This window comes from Botryllus schlosseri, chromosome 3, assembly GCF_051294905.1.
Source record: "Botryllus schlosseri isolate E-star chromosome 3, Bs_hap1, whole genome shotgun sequence".
Taxonomy (NCBI): Eukaryota; Metazoa; Chordata; class Ascidiacea; order Stolidobranchia; family Styelidae; genus Botryllus; species Botryllus schlosseri.
The window spans coordinates 16,056,298-16,075,111 of record NC_137238.1 but is presented as its reverse complement, the minus strand read 5'-3'; the positions used below and the strand labels follow the sequence as shown (position 1 = coordinate 16,075,111).

The window sequence follows — 18,814 nt, the reverse complement described above, 5'->3', positions numbered from 1 at the left end:
CAGTTGAAGGTCAACTGCATCTTAAAAATGACTTTGCCTTATATCGTACGTTATGTGGTTAGGAATATGAATAAATTAATAAAAATTGAAATTACACGATAGTTTTCAAGTAATTTAAATTATAAATCGAAAAGCTGAAAAACGGATATGAAATCATTCAGCTATGAAATGACGTCATGTGAGTGACACGGCTAAAGTCCTGGTATAGCTCAGTATGGTAAACAGATAGTTATTAGTGTTGGGATTGATTTTGATACTGGATTTGATTGTGAATATGGAAGGTATGAAGAAGATGAGGCACGGAGGTACATCTGGTGTCGCGTATGGTTGCTCGAGTACGCGATATTCGGTACCCAAAGTGTCTTTTCATCGCTGTCCAAACCCTATTGCTGGAGAGGATTATGAAGACTGTGAAAGTGATATCCAATCCCTGTCAACTGATGATAGCTTCCACCCAACAGAGTTAGATGGCGAGTCAGAGTGAGTACTTGAACAGTGTAATCATATTTGTACCAAGTCTTCACCAAGATATTGATTTGCAGGCATTCAGATTCAGAGGAGTGTCTGGAGAATAGCAAGAAGACCCAGTTTGTGATTGTGGACAGAAATGAGCTGGTGAGCATTTTTCAACATTGTCCAATGTGTCAATCAGAGTCGGACGTGCAAGAGTCTGGTTTAGGTAGCACACTGAGAATCAAGCAAGACTGCACAAACTGCTCATACTCCAGATTTTGATTTACGGGTAGTGTAGATGCCGTTACATCCTTTAAAGATGAAATAGCCTACTTAACTGTATCAAAAAGAAACAAACTGCTCCATTCAGCATATATACATGATACATATAGGCCTAAATTTAAGTTACAATGAATAGCATCTTTGATTCTGTTGTTTACCATTATGACAATCCATTTTCAGATTCATTGGCATATGAAAGATTTGCGATGTTCTCTACTCCACGCGAATGAAAAATGACATACACCATCTATCGCCGAATGGAAGCACTGCTGGAAGTGAATCATTCAATGCCCTCCTCAATCATTTCTGCCAAAGTTATATCACTACAACCATATTTCAGTCAAAAAGCCAGGTAGGTACCTTGCAGTGTTTCGGCTATTCAAAACAACCTATATCAGATTTTGGTATGATTACTAGCCTCATCAATTATGCATTTTTTGTAGGATGCAGTTGGCAATCCTGCATTTCAATGAAAATTGCTCGAAAACTCAGAAAATGCCGAAAGAAAGAGCACCGCGGTCAAATACCCGAAGTACAAAAATGGGGAATGTACGGTCCACAAGATACTTGAAAATTCAACATTTGGTAACTGCCGTCGATCTGACTGCATCATAAGATTTCGTCATATTGTTATGCCTGTTCTAGATTACTGCAATGAGCTTGTCGAAGAAGTTCAAGCAATCATCAGAACTAGACCAGAAACTGATGTTGAGTTGAACGATTGTGCTGAGACCGTTCCACCTCCTCTGACTAGCAGCATAATCAAAATTAGCAGAGAGGAAGCTATTGCCCGACCGACATAAAACTCGATATGCTTTTCTGCCTGACACAGTAGTTATTTTGGTCAATGAGATATATGCGTTTATTATTTGGAATACAACTGTACATTCACAATGTGGCGTTACTGAACTGGAATCCTTTATAAGAATTTGACGTAAATTTTGTTCGGACAGCAGTAACAACGCATGCAGGCAGGATTTTCCGCTGCTTTTTGCCACAGAATCCCCATACCCAGCGAACACAATTTCTGTAGACAGTATGTTTCAACTTCCTGAAAAGTGAAAACAAGTGTATTAATGCGAGAAAAGTATTTGGCGACCGAATCAGAGACTCATCCATAGTAGGACATCTGCAATACGTCAACGTCCAGACACACTGAATTGCATCCTGGCAATTCTGTGATACACTATAATTCTGTCAGTAACTCTCGGCACCTCCTTACAGCAAAAACTTATCAAGATAGACAAGATACATAATTAAAACGAGCTATTACACTACAGACTATATATACAACCGTATTTCATGTAGTCTCGACGAGTGGCTTGCGCTGAGCAAGCTAGGCTGATCATTACCCATCATATGAAGCTGCAAGGGGTTCCACTGACGTGGGATCGAGCGCATCAACACCTGAACCAATCCGGCATTTAAACGGTAATTTTGTAAGTACGTGCGAAAATGATACTTACATTCGACATCCGAGTACTCGGACTCAGTCTCAATATCACTTGGCAAATCCGTTGCAATGGAAACCTCCGGCATAACTGACTAGAATAAAAACTGCGAGAACACAAACAGCCGCTGTGACCGGTGTTGATAATATGTGTCACTCACTTGACGTCACAATGCACATTCTGCTTTTTCTGTAAACATGCCAATATTGGAACTTTCAGTCAAAATTACGGCAATTTCCGATTGAGTTGAAACACGGAAAGTCGGTAATTTCGTTATGAAAAAAAATTCTGAACATGATTCCGCAAAGTTGTCATGAAGATGCAGTTGACCTTTAAGTGCACCCATTCGACTTATTTAGTTATATTTACTCGGAATAAAACTGGAATTCATGCTCAGCTAGCGAAACAGACGAGACTCACGAGACAATGAATATAGGCTGTATATAATGATGACGGTAAATCAGAAAATAAGGTTTTCGACCAAGTAACACGAATTTATACTGATGGCAGCACTCTATCAAAACGCAACGGTATCTACAGGTTCCAAATAGCTTCCCACATCAGAATACTTACCACCAAATTCGAATTCATACAGAATAATTTGATCCTCAAGATCATTTTTCCTACGTTTTTTAAACATACCTCTGAAACATAAAAATCGAAACCTTAAAATAACCATTCGAAACCATCCCGAAAGGTTTTTTTACGGTTCTGTGTTTGCTGGGTTCTAATTGCAGATTTTGAAAAGTTGATGGTTCTAGTTCAGGGTCGGCCAGCCCGTGGCTCGTGAGTTAATTTCCGAAATTAGTAGTATTATCAAAAATGGATTGCACAGATTGTGAACTTGCAAGGCCAATCAAAAATTTGATTTGTCTGGCCGCAACACTCGAGATGTGATGACTGAAATATCAGTTCCGACGCATTGGTGGATCTATGAGCCAGTCACATTTTGGTAGATCTTCGTACACTACAATAAAGCAGAATACTTGCGATAGATTTATCAAAAGTAAAAATTTTCTGCACGCTTAGCGCAACATCTTGTCACTCGATTTCTTGCTTTTAATATTGTTACCCCTTCGTGAAAATGAAAGAGCGCCTAATGTAGCGGATTGAGTCTAACTATATATATATTCGCGACCTCCCGTTAGCACTCGCAGAAAGACCGTTGACTATGAAACCTAGGCACAAAATGATTGCCGCATGTTGGACGAAGCTTTCGATATCTATATGTCCAGGTGCTGAATAGTCCAGTCCTTGCAAACTGAGCCCAGCAATATGCATCAGGCTTGCAATATAGTGGGGTGACAATATTATAAATTTATCAACTTCAAAAAATTTTCGCACTTAGCGCGGCTAGTGGCCCGCAGAATAGTTCGTCAATCGAATGTGGCGATTTGGCTGAAAAGGTTGGCCACCCCTGTTCTAGTTGCTAGTTTAAAAAATTGAGTAGTTGAAGTTGCGCATTTTGAAATTCCAGCGCATTTTGAAATTCCAGTACACAGTACAAGTCTTGATTGTTGTGGGTGGATAAAAAATTACCACAGCAACATTTGTACCAAACATGCATTTGCTGCATTCACATGCATTTGCTGCATTCAAGTTTTTCAGGATGACTTCATGATTGGGAGCCAGAGGGTTCAGTACTAGCCTACATAACTGATGACACAGCCTATCCCTTTCAGCCCCGGCTCACGAAGCCTTTTCCCTGAAACACAAACAGAGCATAAGCTAGAGCTAATTTCAAATATGTAATATAAATTTCCTATCTGCCGCCCGTAAAATTCACAATTGCTTTTTCAGAAACTTAGCAAAGCACACATGGAGGTTGAAAGATTTTGGTCGACTGAAGGCGCGGTGTTCGGCTTAGCTCAGAAACTGCAATCCGCTAAGGCCAGAATGATACAGATGGTATACGCAATGAAGCCAAGACCTGGTGGTGATCCAAATATCGCTGGCCCAGACGTCGGAAATGCCCTGTGTGAATTTCTCAATAAACAGGCTCTTGCTTAACGAGATGTGTTTGTGCTGTTTCATTTTATTCATGAGAAAAACTATAACTGTTTGTGCTGTTTCATTTTATTCATGAGAAAAACTATAACTTGATGCACACTTGGACAGGTCCATCTTTTTCATCAGTATCCTCCATCTAGACCTGCGAAAAAATCAGATTAAGTTACACTTGCCTAACATTGTGTGACAAAGGAATGAGAATGACTTGGTTGTAACAAGAAATGAAGGCATATGTGAAAACCAAATTATGGCTTGGATGATGTACGATGGTTTACCAGCCCGTTCGTACAATTTCAATTTTGGTTAGTGATTCAGAGCTAAGGACATCATTCTCTGATGTGCTGCCACTACTATCAAAGCAGATGTTACTAAATCCCCTTTTCAGTAGGCGTATATGATGGTGACTAACCTACGCACAGCATATCCGTGGTTAGAAACTTGCCTTTGATGTAACAAATTTGGTAAGGGTTAAGATCGCCTACCAAATTAGTGTTGAAGTCTCAAAGTTTTCAGGCAACTCACCCAATGCTGCATCATTTGGAGATGGTGTTCTACCTTTCAAGCCGTGCTCTGTTTACAAAACCGCAGAAAAAATGAGCTGACTAGTAGTCAGTGACTACGTATTGTGAGCATACAGAATATAAATCCAAGAATAATGCATTCCCAACACCATCACACAAGAAGATCAAAATGCCGCAGGTAGCTGACCTCGAAATACAAGCAGCCTGAATGAACAGCAAGTTACCGTAACTAAAAGTTTGATTGACAGCGTTCCGGGAACCCAGCTGCGCCATTCGTGTTCATACTCAGTCGGTCCCGTAAAAATCTCCGAAAATAAGCGCGTTCATACCGCCCCGAAAAACCGATGTTATGTTCACATAGAGGGGTTCCGGTAAACATTTTCGAGAAATGTTATTACCGGAACCCCGGTATGAAAAGGGCCATAGTCGCATGCATTTTGGAATATTGATAAAATATTAAACAGTTTTATTCAAGTGGTTTAGCCAGTAGAGGGATTAGTAAATTTGAAAATGTCTGACTGCTATAATGGATTGTGATAATTATTTCAAGATCCTGCACGACCGTAGCATAACCAAAACGTATATTATTATTGCCAATATTCTCACCAATGAACCGTGACCGGCGGTAATTCAGCATCCGGGACTCTGACAATTTGCTATTTCGAATGTACGGGGAAGCGCTCTCCGTCGTCAGTCAGTCAGTCGACAGAAAAAGATATCTATATTCATTGATTTTGAGTTAATCACAGTTATGATTATTGTTGAGTGTAGTTCATAAGTTGTGTCATATGCTTAATCGAGTTCTTATGAAGTACCGGTATCGCTCGTGACTAAAAATACAATGAACTTGCCATAAGCAGTTAGCAGTACCTGAGAGATGAGAATGATGCATCTGATGACCCGATACTGTTTTTCTGCTGATATCTTGTTTGGTGGGAAGGTAATTCAAGTAACCCAACGGGTGATTATAATGCAAGAAATTATCTAGGAAGAATACATTTTCATATTCATGTATACTATAGATAGAGCTATTGGGTATTCAAACTGGTTCTGTATTTAATTTTACCATCAGGAGCTGCATATTTATAATTTGGATTTTCGTTGCGACTGTTGCAAGGAGACATCTCGTTTGAATGAAAGGAAATCTTCTGATATATTTCTGGCGTCACAATTTTTGTAAATGTGAGAATTTACTATGAATACATTCAGTATAATTCTGCCAATACTAAACGACGGATCACGGTCACGGACGATGCATAACTTGTCTTCAGTCCCGCTCAGTCCGACGTTTAGTATTACAGTATCTGTGGTTAATCAATATAGTGTTAGACTGTCATTCAGCATAATAATTGATACCAGTGCGTTTTAGTTGTGAATTGAATGTTAAAATGTAAAATGTATGACTTAACAGGACATCAGTAGAGAAATTACTATGAATGTGTTGAAATGTCCTATCCTTGCATGCATGAACCAGTACTTGGACAGGAAGTCTCTATTGGCTCAGGTTCGGCGCTGCCACTATATGTGTACAAACTTCAAGTGTTACGGGTGAGTTTAGGCTTGACTTCATTTATCAATTTTTTCACCTCTATACCCAATTTTCCTAGAAAAAGTACAAAGCGTTTGCGACAGCAGCATCACTAGCGACTCCCTAACTGTGGATTCATCTGAACGTGATGTGATGGATGATTCAGTTGAATCATTACTGGATTCATCTGAATCTATTGTGACGAATGATTCAGTTGAATCATCACTTTCACGTTCACACCAACAATGGCCTGTGGTCTACAACATCCCAACTTTTCCTCAATACCTGGTGCAACGCATCAAACACCTAGTACCTGGAAGCGCTGGCAATATTGTAATTCCATCAAGACTGAGAAAAGAGATCAGGACAATGCTCTTTCAAGATCTTTTGCAATATACTTTGTAAGTATAATTCTATTCAATTCATCCATGGTATTTTGTTTTGAAACTCGTGCATGCATTTCGTTAGTTTGGATAGATATCAGCTAACTATATGCCGATCTATCTAACAGGTACCCCACTGCGCATCAGTATCAAGAAGTATGCTCGGCATTATTAAGAAACTATCCAGTTTTGAAAGACAATAACGAAGAAAATTCCAGCTACGTAAGTCAGCTGCATCCTGCATGTACCTGTAGTCCTGGGCAAATATCCATAGTAAACTGTCATTGCCCATTACAGGTGAATTCCGTACTACTGTATGTTTTCATATCAGCGCGTATTATACGCACCAATATCGTCGGCCGCTAACACATACTAATTGAATTACGTGTTGACGCCCACACAAATTTCCGCACATTGCCCAGGCCTGATATAATCTATTCTTGTTGACGATTTTTGGCGTATGATTAGGCTTACCATACGTCCTCTTTGAAGAGGATTTGTCCTCTTTTTTGAAAGTGTCCTCGGAGGACGCCATTTTGTCCTCTTTTTTGAGATTTTTTCCTCTTTTTTGAAAATTTACTTCAGATTTAGAGCAAATTGCGAGTGATATGTCGCAAATTAGCACAGAAGTGACGATCCGGCGGGTATTTCGGAGTGAAAAACGGTGATTTTAGCTCTGAGCGAAAAGATGACCTTTTTTTTTTTTTTTAGTCAACCGATCGCAAAGTGAGAAAAATTCACCGGTTTTTGAGGATTCTACTCCGGTTTTGCAAGTTGCAAATTTCTGAAAAAGTGTCCTCTTTTTAGATTTCCAAAATATGGTAAGCCTACATATGATAAGCTTGCCAAAGAGTCCGGAAGCACTGTCAATTAGCGAGTCACTGATGTCTGGTGAACAATTAAATACGCGCTGGTATTACGCAGCCTCGGCGACAGTTTTTGCAAATCAAAATGGCGCCTATGGTCTCTTTTGTCATGACTATACCTGTACGCAGCTTCAATGTAGTTCTGAAGGCAATAATCACAATTCCAGAATAACTACAAGATAATCCGAGTCCAAGTCGTTATGTTCAATGTTAGGTTTTCAGTTCAATCCACTTTTTGTCAATTCTGCTAATGTGATTGGCTCCCATCCAGAATACAGTAATTTTCCTCAGTCTTATCAGTTTCTGGCCCTATTTTGCCAAGTATCAGGACTCATACTCGAAATAACTATTCTTCGAAGTTGCAATGAAAAATTGATTCGAGTCGAGTCATTTAACGTATTTGTAAAAAAAAAAGAATTGCAAGTCAAGTCGAGTCACCCAAAAATCGCGACTTGAGTCCATGCAATGGAACCACCTCAAAACAGCCCTCAAAGTCTGAAAATCGGCATTGTTGCCAACAATCGCTCAACGAAATTGACCATTGGTATGTTCATTGTGTCCTGGCGCTGCCAGTGTTGAAACAATGCCGATTTTCAGACTTTGCGGGCTGTTTAGGTTTTTTTTCTTGCTTTTAGTATTAGTACCCTCTGCAGAGTTGAGTGTAACAATAATTGCAATTTCTTCAGGGCTCGTGGCATATTGCCTTAAAGCAGAAGTTCAAGGACTATCGAAGACCGTTACAAGCTAAAATCAGATGAAGCAGAAGTATGGTACAAAACGAAAGAATGTCATTGAGGAAGAAGAAGAAACCAGCAGCTCAAGATGCAAAAGAGCCAGGGTTGTAAGTCCAATTAATTTTTATCTTGGTTTTGAGATGAGCTAGTTAAATTCTAATTTTTCAGGATAATTTCTGTCCGGATCTTGTCGAATATCAACACAGCATTGATAATCACATAAAAGATATACAACAAGAAGTGAAAAAGAGGGAACCAAACCAAGTCACGCTCCTAGACCGAATGAAGAGGACCCACCAACACCGCAGAAATCAGATTTTAGAAGGGGCTCAGTTATCGGAGATACTCCTGACCTATCCAGCACTATGGGATTCTCAATGGGTAAGTACAGTTGTATATATTATGAATTGTCATTGCTACAGGTGTATCATATTTTATGTAACATATTAAGATGTTGAAAGAGGCTGAAACCTTGATTGGGTTTGATATTTTGAAGCACACAACACAGAGCCGCTACAATGTAGCTCAGGGCAAGATAAAGTGGCCTAAAGTTCCCGAGACTATTCAAGGATTACTTGGTGAGAATATTATTTCATGAAATTGTGTGGCATTGCAAATTTTCCGCTAACAACTTTTTTCGAATGAATTCAAGTGCAGTGGCTCTCTAACTTCTACCGTTGCGAGGCAATTGTAGAAACTTGTTTGACTTGCGCCTCACCAATAATCGTGGCTTTCACAATAACATTGTCTCGTACCAGCCGGTTACAGTTGGATTCATTTCCGAAAATTACACGCGTTCAAAATAAATATCGGAACACTAGAAGTCAGGGTTGTAATGACTCGAGTCATGACTCTACTCGAGTCAAAATTTTCTGATGACTCGAGTCATTTTTTCAAAATACGGAAATGACTCGACTCGAGTCAATCTGTGTATTGACTCGACTTGGACTCGAGTCATTGCACATGACTCAGACCAAGTCATTGACTCGAGACTCAGACGGCCAAGACCGACATTTCATTGTAATTTCGTAGAATTGAGAAGTAACCATCCTACTGGGATTTCGTCTGATTGGTACTGGTACTTGAAAATGCGACCAGAAACTGCTAAATGGGAGGAAAATTAGTATATTATAAATGCTAAACATTCGATATCACCAAACATAGTTATATAAAGTGAGTTTAACAAGACTTTAACTGGAAACTGAGCAGTCAACATAATGACTTGGACTCGGACTCGAGTCATGATATCATGACTCGGACTTGACCCTCTGCTCGATGACTTGGACTCGGTGGTGAATTGAAAATGACTCGACTTGACTCGAGTCAATATAATAAAAGTGAAATTGACTTGTGACTCGGAGTCTTGTGACTTGGTTACAACCCTGCTAGAAGTAATCATCGATGGTTCTAATAACCTGCGCCTGCTTTATAGGTGATGGAGTGGTGGATTGGCGTGCTGGTATACCAAACATGTTTGGAGAAGGATATGACAATTTTCTTCATATTGGAGAGGTAAGCTGTTCTTAGATAGATGATGTATTATGTATAATACACATTGTTAAAACTAAACAGTTGACGGTCCAAAAAGGGTCCGAGAAGACAAAAAGGTTGATAACCACTGTTGTAGTTGCTGATTTTGAAAATTCAGTAGTTGTAGTTCTAGTCTGGTTTCCACCTCGCCATCTCGTCCGCGTAAGCGGTGTCTTACAAAATTCCTAGAAGTGGCCCGTGCTGCAAGTCTGCAAATACGGAATGAAAAATAAATAATACCGGCCCGGTGTAAATGACCATAGTGGTAGACCAGTGTTTCATAACCGAGTCACGAGTCAATCCATATTTCTGATATGCCCCAACAACTTCTACCAATAGAAAGTGTCAAAATTGCTCAATTAAATAGTTTCATAGACCTGGTACAGGCGTCGCATAGCTTTAGTAATGGATTGGAGCTCATGAGATTGAAATAGATACTTCATCGCGACTGAAATATATACTTCATCGCGACCAAAGCAGACTGACTTGACAAGATTATTTTTAAAAGTATAAATCAAATGAGCAACACTTCGTGACACAAAGTCATGTTTATAACTTGTGCATTGGTAATATAAATTGTCCTATGTACTAAACCTATCTCGATATCATAATGATCTGAAGTCCGAAGATTTCATAGTAATATATCTTTCAGGTTTCTATCTCTCCATATCCAACGATGGTCTACAATTTGCAATGGAGCCTGCACTTGGATGGACTCGTCTTCTCAAAAAACATTGAAAGTTTTGATGAACCACTTGCTCTTCTGATCGCAGCTCATTGGATATTTAACATCAAGTTTCAGAAGACTATCAAGCACACTCTCACCTTCATTTCGTCATACCTGCTAAAGCTGCCTGGCGTAGAGCTGACAAATTCCGTTGTGACGACTACCAATATGTTGCCATAAACAATGGAACTGTCATCATAGTTATGTAGGGTTGCCATACGGAGGTTCGAGCGGGTCATTCTGAAGTCGATTGTAAGTGCCTACTTTTAATTTTAGTCAACACCACTAAATTTAAGTAAAAAGATGGTAATTCTGGAGTCATCACTTTCATTCAACACCAAAAGTTTTCCAGCAAAAAATAGCAAAATCTGCTGTCATTCTTGATCAACTAACTTTCCTGAATTGGTAAAATTGTCCTCCTTTTTGATTCCGTAATATGGTAACCCTACAGTAATGGCTGTTTGAATTCGCTTAATAAAATGCATGAAATACCATACTTGTATGTTTTCAATTGGATTTGTATTTTTCGGTATTGCATATAGCGCAGCGATGTGTGGCAGCTGACAGATAGGTTGGGGTGGAAGGTATGTCCCCCATATAGGGTGGAGGGTGTTCCCCCATATAGGGAGGAAGGTATTCCCCCATATAGGGAGGAAGGTATTTCCACCATGATGGGGGTGGATTTACATTCCACCATAAATGGTCAAAAGCGTGAACCACTTTTAATGGAGGAAATCTCCACCTTTTAGAATTACAGTGTGGTTGTCAAAGTCAACACTTACACCTTCTTGAATAATTACTGCTTAATTGGAATAATGATTAACACAGAGGTCTATCGGGCAGGGTTACCAACTGCGAGATGGCTCTTAATGCAATCGTACAATATTGGCAAACTGACTGAGTATCCAAATATCCTCATACATGGAAGAGGAATACGTTTCAACAGTCCAAATGAGCTTAAGTTAGGCTGCAGAAGGAAGGGGTAGACTATATGACCTCACGGCCGTATCGCAACTCCGTCGACAAAGCATCTCGACTCGATGGTGCAGGCGAAAAAGAATATCATATCTCTCTCTCTCAACTAAGATCGGTAGAGTTCGCAATATTACCAAGTTTATAGTACAAACCAAGGGCGGTACGAATACGAACAAGGCAAATTTTTTCTATGGATCAGCAAGCTTAGTGGTATCACAAATTAATTATATATCGATAGACTTATACCTTAACGATCTAGACTCGGCCTGAAATCATCAGTCCAAGAAGAGAAAAGCGTGTCCAAGCCTATATGGTGTAGTCCACATTACAAACAGGCTATTGCAATGGTCAATAGAAAAACTGCCCAGTGACCTAATAATTCGAATTAATGAATGATCATTGATCAAGATTCATCGGACGACACCACTATGCTTACTCTAATTCTATTTTTAACAGCCTCTAATACTTGGTTTTGTACACGAGTACACAACATATGTTACATATCTGATGTGATAATGGTTATAGTTGAAGAATGTCGAAAGTGCCAACGTGATAAACGCAAAATTCTGGTGCCAACCAACATGAATATGTGCCAAAATTACAATACTTAGCATTCAAATATGCCAAATGTCAACACTGGCATCGGCTGCCATTGCCTACATCAGTGGTCGGGAACCTATGGCTCGCGAGCCATATATGGCTCTTTAGGGTATAAGATATGGCTCTTAGCCGAATATTTATTTTTGTACTGAATTGATCAATATTGCAGCGACTTGTTGGTAAATTTTCATCACGGCCAGAATAATTATTCTCGTGGCAGTATAAACGTTTTTTTAGAGGTAAAGACAATGCAGTCTTCAGGTTTAGGGGCTCGGACCTCCTCTTTTCAAAATCACCAAATTTAAGTGACTGTCTCTCCGGCGGCCAATATCACTCGCAAATTCTATGTATACCCGACTCGAAAACTTTAATTGTGCGATACGTTGATTAATCAAAGAGCATAGAGACATGGCGACGCCCATTTAAAAACGCAGTTTTCAAATACTCATTGCTTCCCTCCTCATCTCATCCGCGTAAGCGGTGTCTTGCAAAAAGCCTAGAGGTGGACCGTGCTGTAAGTCGGCAGTTACAGAAAATAGTGAAGAATATCAGCCTGGTGTCCACGTAGTAGTCCACGAACACCATGAACACCACAAAACAAACAAACAAACTCATTGTCTTCCTGATCTCCGGCGCGAAATGAACTGTTGTGAATGTAACATTCACAATTACAAACAACGCCATAGCTATCCAGGTTCTCGATTGGTAAGTATATAGCTCTGGGTAGTACCGGCGAAAAAATGTAAGCATGTAGCGCAGCGTTATTTACCGCCGAATGCTTTGAGAATTGAGAAGTCGATAAGTATTTAGATTTTCTGACTCAGTGTGAAAGCCACATTCGATTAATATCAGTTATAATAAATTCTAAGCAACTTACGATGAATTGCGTTATCAATGGTGTGGTTTGGCCCGGTTGCACCTTACCTCTCGTTCCGAGTTTCGAACAATAAATACCAGTTTTTACAGAAAAAATATGGCGCGCTCGAGGAATCCCATGTAGTGAGTTCGAATTGGTGCCACCATGACGTCACGAAGTTTCAATTGTGACGTAACAGTTGATTGGCATGTATGGCTCTTTGGGAGTTGAGATGGAAAAAGAGGGCCAATATGGCTCTTCGGACAAAAAATGTTCCCGACCACTGACCTACATGGTCCGTACACGGCGGATGTTTACGAGCAGCTGATACCGATTCCACATTTTTTCTAGGTAGTGACGTAATCCTCTCATGCGTAAAAATTCTCTCAAACTTCGCGATATAAAGCATCGGAAGCGTACCTCTCTTGTGAACTAGAAAAACACAGCTACCGACAAGTTTTTAGTATTGCGTCCAAACGACATGAGTTACGAACTCATTGTACTGAATATTCTGTTAAGTTTATTTGAAAAAGCTCTCATCCGGATTTTTCATTCGCACCATTCGCACCAGGCTTGTCATTCGCACTGAAATTGTTTTCATTCGCACAAGTGCGAACCGTCACACAGGTTGCAAAGCACTGCACCATAGTATACCGACAATCCTGATTGTAGGTCAAGAAATAGCAGCATGGAACAAAATGACTAAAAACAATTGGCCCACCCGAAGATGCATCATAATTTGTAACTTACCCTAAATTTTCAAAAACACCCCGTCCAATGAATGAATGAATCAGAACACATGGGCTGAGACCGGATAAATGTTCGATAGCAATCTGTGAAGCCACTAATATTATTAACTAAGTTCATTTTGATTTGTACGCACCGAAATCGCAAGTGGCAATGTTCTGAATAGTTGCTGTGAGTGCATATTGTCGCGCGGAGCGCGAAAATATTTCAGAGCCGCGAATGAATTGTTATTTCTTGACGATTCCCATTCCGGCTCAGATTAAGACGGGCGCTACTGGATTAAAATCGAAAAATGAAGTATTGTTCAATCGCGCGGAGCGCAAAGAAAATTTTAATATTAATTGAAATCTCTCGCAAATTCGGGAGTGAATTCGTAATTGCAATTCGCATGTCTACGGCCGCCAACACGTACTAATGGAATTAGGCGTCGACCTCCGCACAAATTCCCTTCTTGAGCTTGAGTTTGGCAAGCTTCTAGAATACGAAATAAGTTTAATCTTCAACAATCGTCTTTTCAGAATGGTTGTGAAACACAAGTCCAGTCATATTTTGGCGGCAGCAATTTTAACGAGAAGTGTGGGGCACCTGCGAGTCTCCACTGCTTGACCGATTGAAAAATTGCTGGCACGATATCTTTACTTGCACTTGCTTGACCCTGTTTCTCGACGCGAACTCTTTAGTTTAGTGTCACCATTTCTTTAGGTGGGGCATGGAAAACATATCAGTCCCTTAGTTTTCTATAAATGATGCAAAACCGTGGACTTTCCAGAGGTGGTCAAAGTAGTCAAGAAAGCTGCTCAAGTAGAAGTAGAAGTAGCGACGAAAAAATCTACCCAAGTACGAGTAGAAGTACTTCTTCCATAAGCCAGCTAAAACTACTTGAAGTAGAAGTAGAGTTGACTGACTTTAAATCTACTCAAATAAGTAAGTGGTTATGAAAATAGTCTCAATTCGTTCGCATGGACTGTCAAAAGCTGCAAATTGAGCTATGCGGAAGATGCACAGAGCTTGATTCGTATTGATGCATCCCAGGAGGTTTCAATTTGCGACAGAATAAGCATTCTTTCACATCATTGGATGCAAATTATAGTCCGTAAAGATTTGAAGGTGATCTGCTAAAACAGGTGTACGATAAAAAAGTAGAATTTTCCAGATTAGCAGGACACGTCATGGGCTGCTAAATTACTAAATGATAGGTAATTGCTAGATTGCGAAACGGTAGTTTCAAACGTTATGGTGGCCGTATTTACTGCGATGAAATATTTGATATGGGCGACAATGCGGTGTGAGCGGAACCAAGCAATCCGTTACCTAAATAATATTCACTGATACAGTCGCGGCAACATATTTGTCACTCCCTAACTACTGTGCGCGAAGCGCCAAAAATTTCTGGGCTTTTACTTGACTTTTATAAATGTTAAATGTTGGTAATCCGTGAAAACAGCCCCGAAATTCCTCAGGTTATCTCCTTCAGGTGTATACTTTCTTGTTGGGGACGTTATATTTTGAGATACGATTGTTGATATACAATGTTCTTTCCAATTCTCTACGCAGGGGCGGGTAACTTCTGCAGTCGGCGGGCCGGATATAGGAAAATTAAGTACTTGGCGGGCCGGATTGCTGAATCGACACATTCTTCGCCCATTTATCCAAATACACAAGGAATAAATCGTATTTAATGAATGTATTTTAACGACAGCAATGCTACTTCAAAGCCAGTTCTCGCCGATAATGACGAGGATATAATGTGGATTTGAGGCGCCGCCATGTCTGCTTCTCTCTGATCATAGTGTCCTATATGGTGTGAACACAAGCAAATCTCACGGCTCAATGAAATTGGTCTACGTCACACTTTCCATTTGGTCAAAGGCAATTTGACGGTAGTTTTTGCCCGACTTGCCGAGCATTAAATTTGATAAAACGGGTATCAATCGAAAGCTACCGCGGTGCAATGTTATTTCAAAGCAATTTCTCGCCGATAATGACGAAGATAATGTGGATTTGAGAACAGCATTGTCATGTGGTCAAGCTTTTTTGAACACGCCCCTTTTTGAAAGCGAAAAATTCCGCGCCATTCATGCTAGCCATCCAAACGGATAGTTTATTGGCATTAAAGGTTATGGCTATTGAGGAGAGAATTCTCAAATATGAAATTCAGACAATAGATACAGTAAACACCATGAGTCTGCGGTATATCGCGCGAAGCGGGAAAATTTTTTCAGTTAACTGTGACTTCGCGCCCCCTTCAGATGCTTTCACGACCCCAGCTTGAGAACCACTGTCATACATGCACCGCCATGTCTGCTTCTCTCTGATCAATCAACACAAGGTGCAATCCTTTTCTAAGATTTTAAATTGCTCGATAAGCCCGGTACCCCAAATTTACCAAGATATCAATTGATTAGGCTTGGGTGGGTGGCGAGATAGTGCAGTGGTATAATCCACAGCTACAATACCCAATGTGTTGTGGGTTCGAGTCCGACTCTAGAATTGCTACCTAAGTGTTAGAGGTTTATCTAGGCTCCTTCTCGCCATTTCATCGGCATAACTATTAAGCGGTGTCTCACAAAAGCCTGGACGTGTACCGTGCTACCAGTTGGCGGTTATGGAATCAAAAATAAGAAATATCGGCCTGGTGTAAATGACCATTGCAGTCGACAAACACCATGATTACCACAAACAACATTGGGGTCAAGTAAATAGTAAATGCTGACAATGCACGTCTTCTCGCTACGACGAACTTACCCGTAAGCTCCACTCTGGCACGCTGCGAAGTGCGCACACACGAATATATTAACATACCGTCACTAAAATTTGACGTAGTAAGCAAGTAGTGGGGGATCTCGGCAGACTGATCGGTCGCGGGCCACATTATCATGTAAGACGGGAAGATGCCCGCGGGCCGGACAAAATGCCGTCGCGGGCCGGATCCGGCCACCGGGCCGTATGTTGCCCGGCCCTGTCTACTAGTTGCTGATGATGATCCCTGACGAGTGACAGCCAAAAATATTCGGGTTCATTTCAATATGAATTTTTTATTCAATTCTATATAGAAGTTCTGCACCTCCAAGAAGCTCTTCAAATGTTAGAATATTACTACTTTTCCTTATTTAGAATTGGAACTGTCTGTCCTTTGTGTCAACAAACTTCACACAAATCAGAGCAACCAGTATAGACATGTCAAATTCTGGTAGTTTTCACGCATATCCAATTATGTTTGTTTATTGACCAAGTATTATCAGAGCAGTTTCAGAGTAACAGGACATCTTATATGAGTATTGCGGTATGGTACCAATAATTAGCCTACAGTTCAAGATTTTGTATCAATTCTAAGTGTAACCGAACACACAGGAATTAGTCATATGAACACACTGGTAATATTTTCGATTGGTTAGCGACAGGTAGGGCACGTTCGGAGTCTTCCAGCACCACCTGAACTGGACTGCACACGGTCGCAATTAATTACAGTCGTGTTCACCGAGTTTTTTAAGCAGATCATGCATATTCTGTCGTGCTGCTCTGGACCTAGAAGTAAATAAACCAATGAAAATAACATTCTCATGTAATATACATAGATATTTCCGGTTTCTACACTTGCTCTAGTACTTTTTTAGATGGTTCGTCGATCTATTTTAAGGTTGTCTAATGTTGGGTACTTATATCTGATTTTAGGCCTCTGTATGCTTCCTTATCGGCAGACTTGGACAACTAGATAATTCTAGTTGTCTAATTTCACTAAATTAGAGTGAAATGCCAGTAATTTAATTCTAATCTAATTTGTGAACTGTTTCTATGCTCTAATTCCAATTCAAATCTAATTTGTGAATTAATCCTATCCGCTAATTCTAGTTCTAATCTAATTTGTGAAATGTTCCTATGCTCTAACTTTAATTATAATCTAATTCATTGTTTTCCTGAAAATGCCTATTTGTTCGCGGCATTTCGGTGCGAGTTTACAGGAATATCCCTCTCGCGCAGGGAAATCCAGTGCCAAGCCGCCATCGCACTACTTACACCGTGTAGTCATAATAGTTATTGTGTGACGGATAATAGTCATGCTGGCATAGTAGCGTGTAGTCTGCGAACAACGTCAAGGCATATGAGCTCGCGAGCCGCGTGTTGATGACCCCTGGTATAGTGCAAAACGAGCCAAGCTTTGTACATACGTTAATCATTCTTATTGTTGTGGGAATGCAATATGATTTAATATGAACTGAACTTTCTAATCAGACTTGGACAACTAGAAAAGTTCCAGCTTTTCTGAATTAGATAAGAATTAGAATTAGAGCGACACGACTTTTTCAAAATTAGATTAGAATTGGAATTACTGAATTCGCAAAAAAACTTGGATATAGAATGAAATTGTGAATGAGAAATAAATAATGCAAAAATTGAGTTCGGTTCATAACAAATCACAGTGAATTCCCATAAGCACAAGAATAGTTAACGTCTGTACGCCAAACTTGGCTCGATTTGCACTATACCAGGGGTCACCAACACGTGGGCCACATGCGGCTGGCGACGTGAATCGTGGATTTGGATGGACGCGAAGTATAGCATTTTGAAATGCTGAAATTGATTTCAGTTTCATATTATTGTTGTTGTTTCAAAATAAGCTATTCGCCTGTGCCCAACAACACTATCCCTTACCAACTAAAACGGCGTCGACGTTGACCACCGCATTTCATTGATAGAGCTGCTATGAGCATATTGCCTCGAAGTCAGGGTTGTAATGACTCGAGTCATCGATTCGAGTAAGACTCGAGTCGTTTTCTCAATATACGGGAATGACTCGACTCGACTCGAGTCAATATGTGTATTGACTCGACTTGGACTCGAGTCATTACGCATGACTCGAACAAAGTCATATGACTCGATACTCAGACCGCCAAGACCGACATTTCATTGTAAATTCGAAGAATAGTAAAGTAACCACCCTATTGGGGTTTCGTCTATTGGTACTGGTACTTGAAAATGCGACCAGAAACTATTAAAAGCGAGGAAAATTAGTATATAATAAAATGCAAACCATTCAATATCAGTGGGTTTAACAAGACTGAACTGGAATCTGAGCAGTCAACACAATGACTTGGATTCGGATTCGAGTCATTATCCCATGACTCGGACTCGAACCTCTGCTCGATGACTTGG

At 40.1% G+C, this 18,814-nt stretch overlaps 3 protein-coding genes and 1 long non-coding RNA gene across 10 annotated transcripts in view; 2 read left to right on the top strand and 2 right to left on the bottom strand.

Moving 5' to 3' along the window:
• The window catches only part of LOC145434950 (uncharacterized), a 236,662-nt gene extending 225,681 nt beyond the window's left edge, over positions 1-10,981 (top strand). Inside the window, exons 2-9 of one of the 3 annotated variants that reach the window (XM_080312179.1) lie at positions 6,129-6,265; positions 6,325-6,646; positions 6,757-6,850; positions 8,181-8,335; positions 8,397-8,609; positions 8,680-8,806; positions 9,661-9,740; positions 10,411-10,981. In XM_080312179.1, coding sequence (XP_080168305.1) covers positions 8,249-8,335; positions 8,397-8,609; positions 8,680-8,806; positions 9,661-9,740; positions 10,411-10,665 — 762 coding nt within the window. In that variant the 5' untranslated portion in view covers positions 6,129-6,265; positions 6,325-6,646; positions 6,757-6,850; positions 8,181-8,248 and the 3' untranslated portion in view covers positions 10,666-10,981. Of the gene's footprint in view, positions 1-5,857; positions 6,647-6,756; positions 6,851-8,180; positions 8,336-8,396; positions 8,610-8,679; positions 8,807-9,660; positions 9,741-10,410 lie in introns of those variants that run through there. The other 2 variants (XM_080312176.1, XM_080312178.1) reach the window with 2 other exon arrangements.
• LOC145434957 (uncharacterized) lies at positions 5-2,493 on the top strand. Of its 3 annotated transcripts, XM_080312198.1 has the most exons (5): positions 5-480; positions 543-615; positions 916-1,087; positions 1,179-1,320; positions 1,381-2,493. In XM_080312198.1, exons 1-3 carry the CDS (start codon positions 275-277, stop codon positions 970-972), a joined length of 336 nt encoding a protein of 111 aa, XP_080168324.1. In that variant the 5' UTR covers positions 5-274; the 3' UTR covers positions 973-1,087; positions 1,179-1,320; positions 1,381-2,493. The 3 variants fall into 3 exon arrangements, with proteins under 3 accessions (XP_080168324.1, XP_080168323.1, XP_080168322.1); XM_080312197.1 differs by having other exon boundaries at positions 543-1,087; positions 1,186-1,320; XM_080312196.1 differs by having other exon boundaries at positions 543-1,087.
• LOC145434967 (uncharacterized) lies at positions 2,614-5,145 on the bottom strand. The gene is made up of 2 exons (XR_013913650.1): positions 4,719-5,145; positions 2,614-4,338 (listed from the first exon to the last, which is right to left on the bottom strand). It is a non-coding gene; the product is annotated as an uncharacterized LOC145434967 (long non-coding RNA).
• A 5,888-nt stretch (positions 10,982-16,869) lies between the features above and the next one.
• LOC145434951 (uncharacterized) overlaps positions 16,870-18,814 on the bottom strand; it is a 42,134-nt gene continuing 40,189 nt past the window's right edge. For all 3 annotated transcript variants that reach the window (XM_080312182.1, XM_080312180.1, XM_080312181.1), the window contains one exon: positions 16,870-17,188. In XM_080312182.1, the coding sequence (XP_080168308.1) occupies positions 17,055-17,188 (134 nt within the window). In that variant the 3' untranslated portion in view covers positions 16,870-17,054. The remainder of the gene's footprint in view (positions 17,189-18,814) is intronic.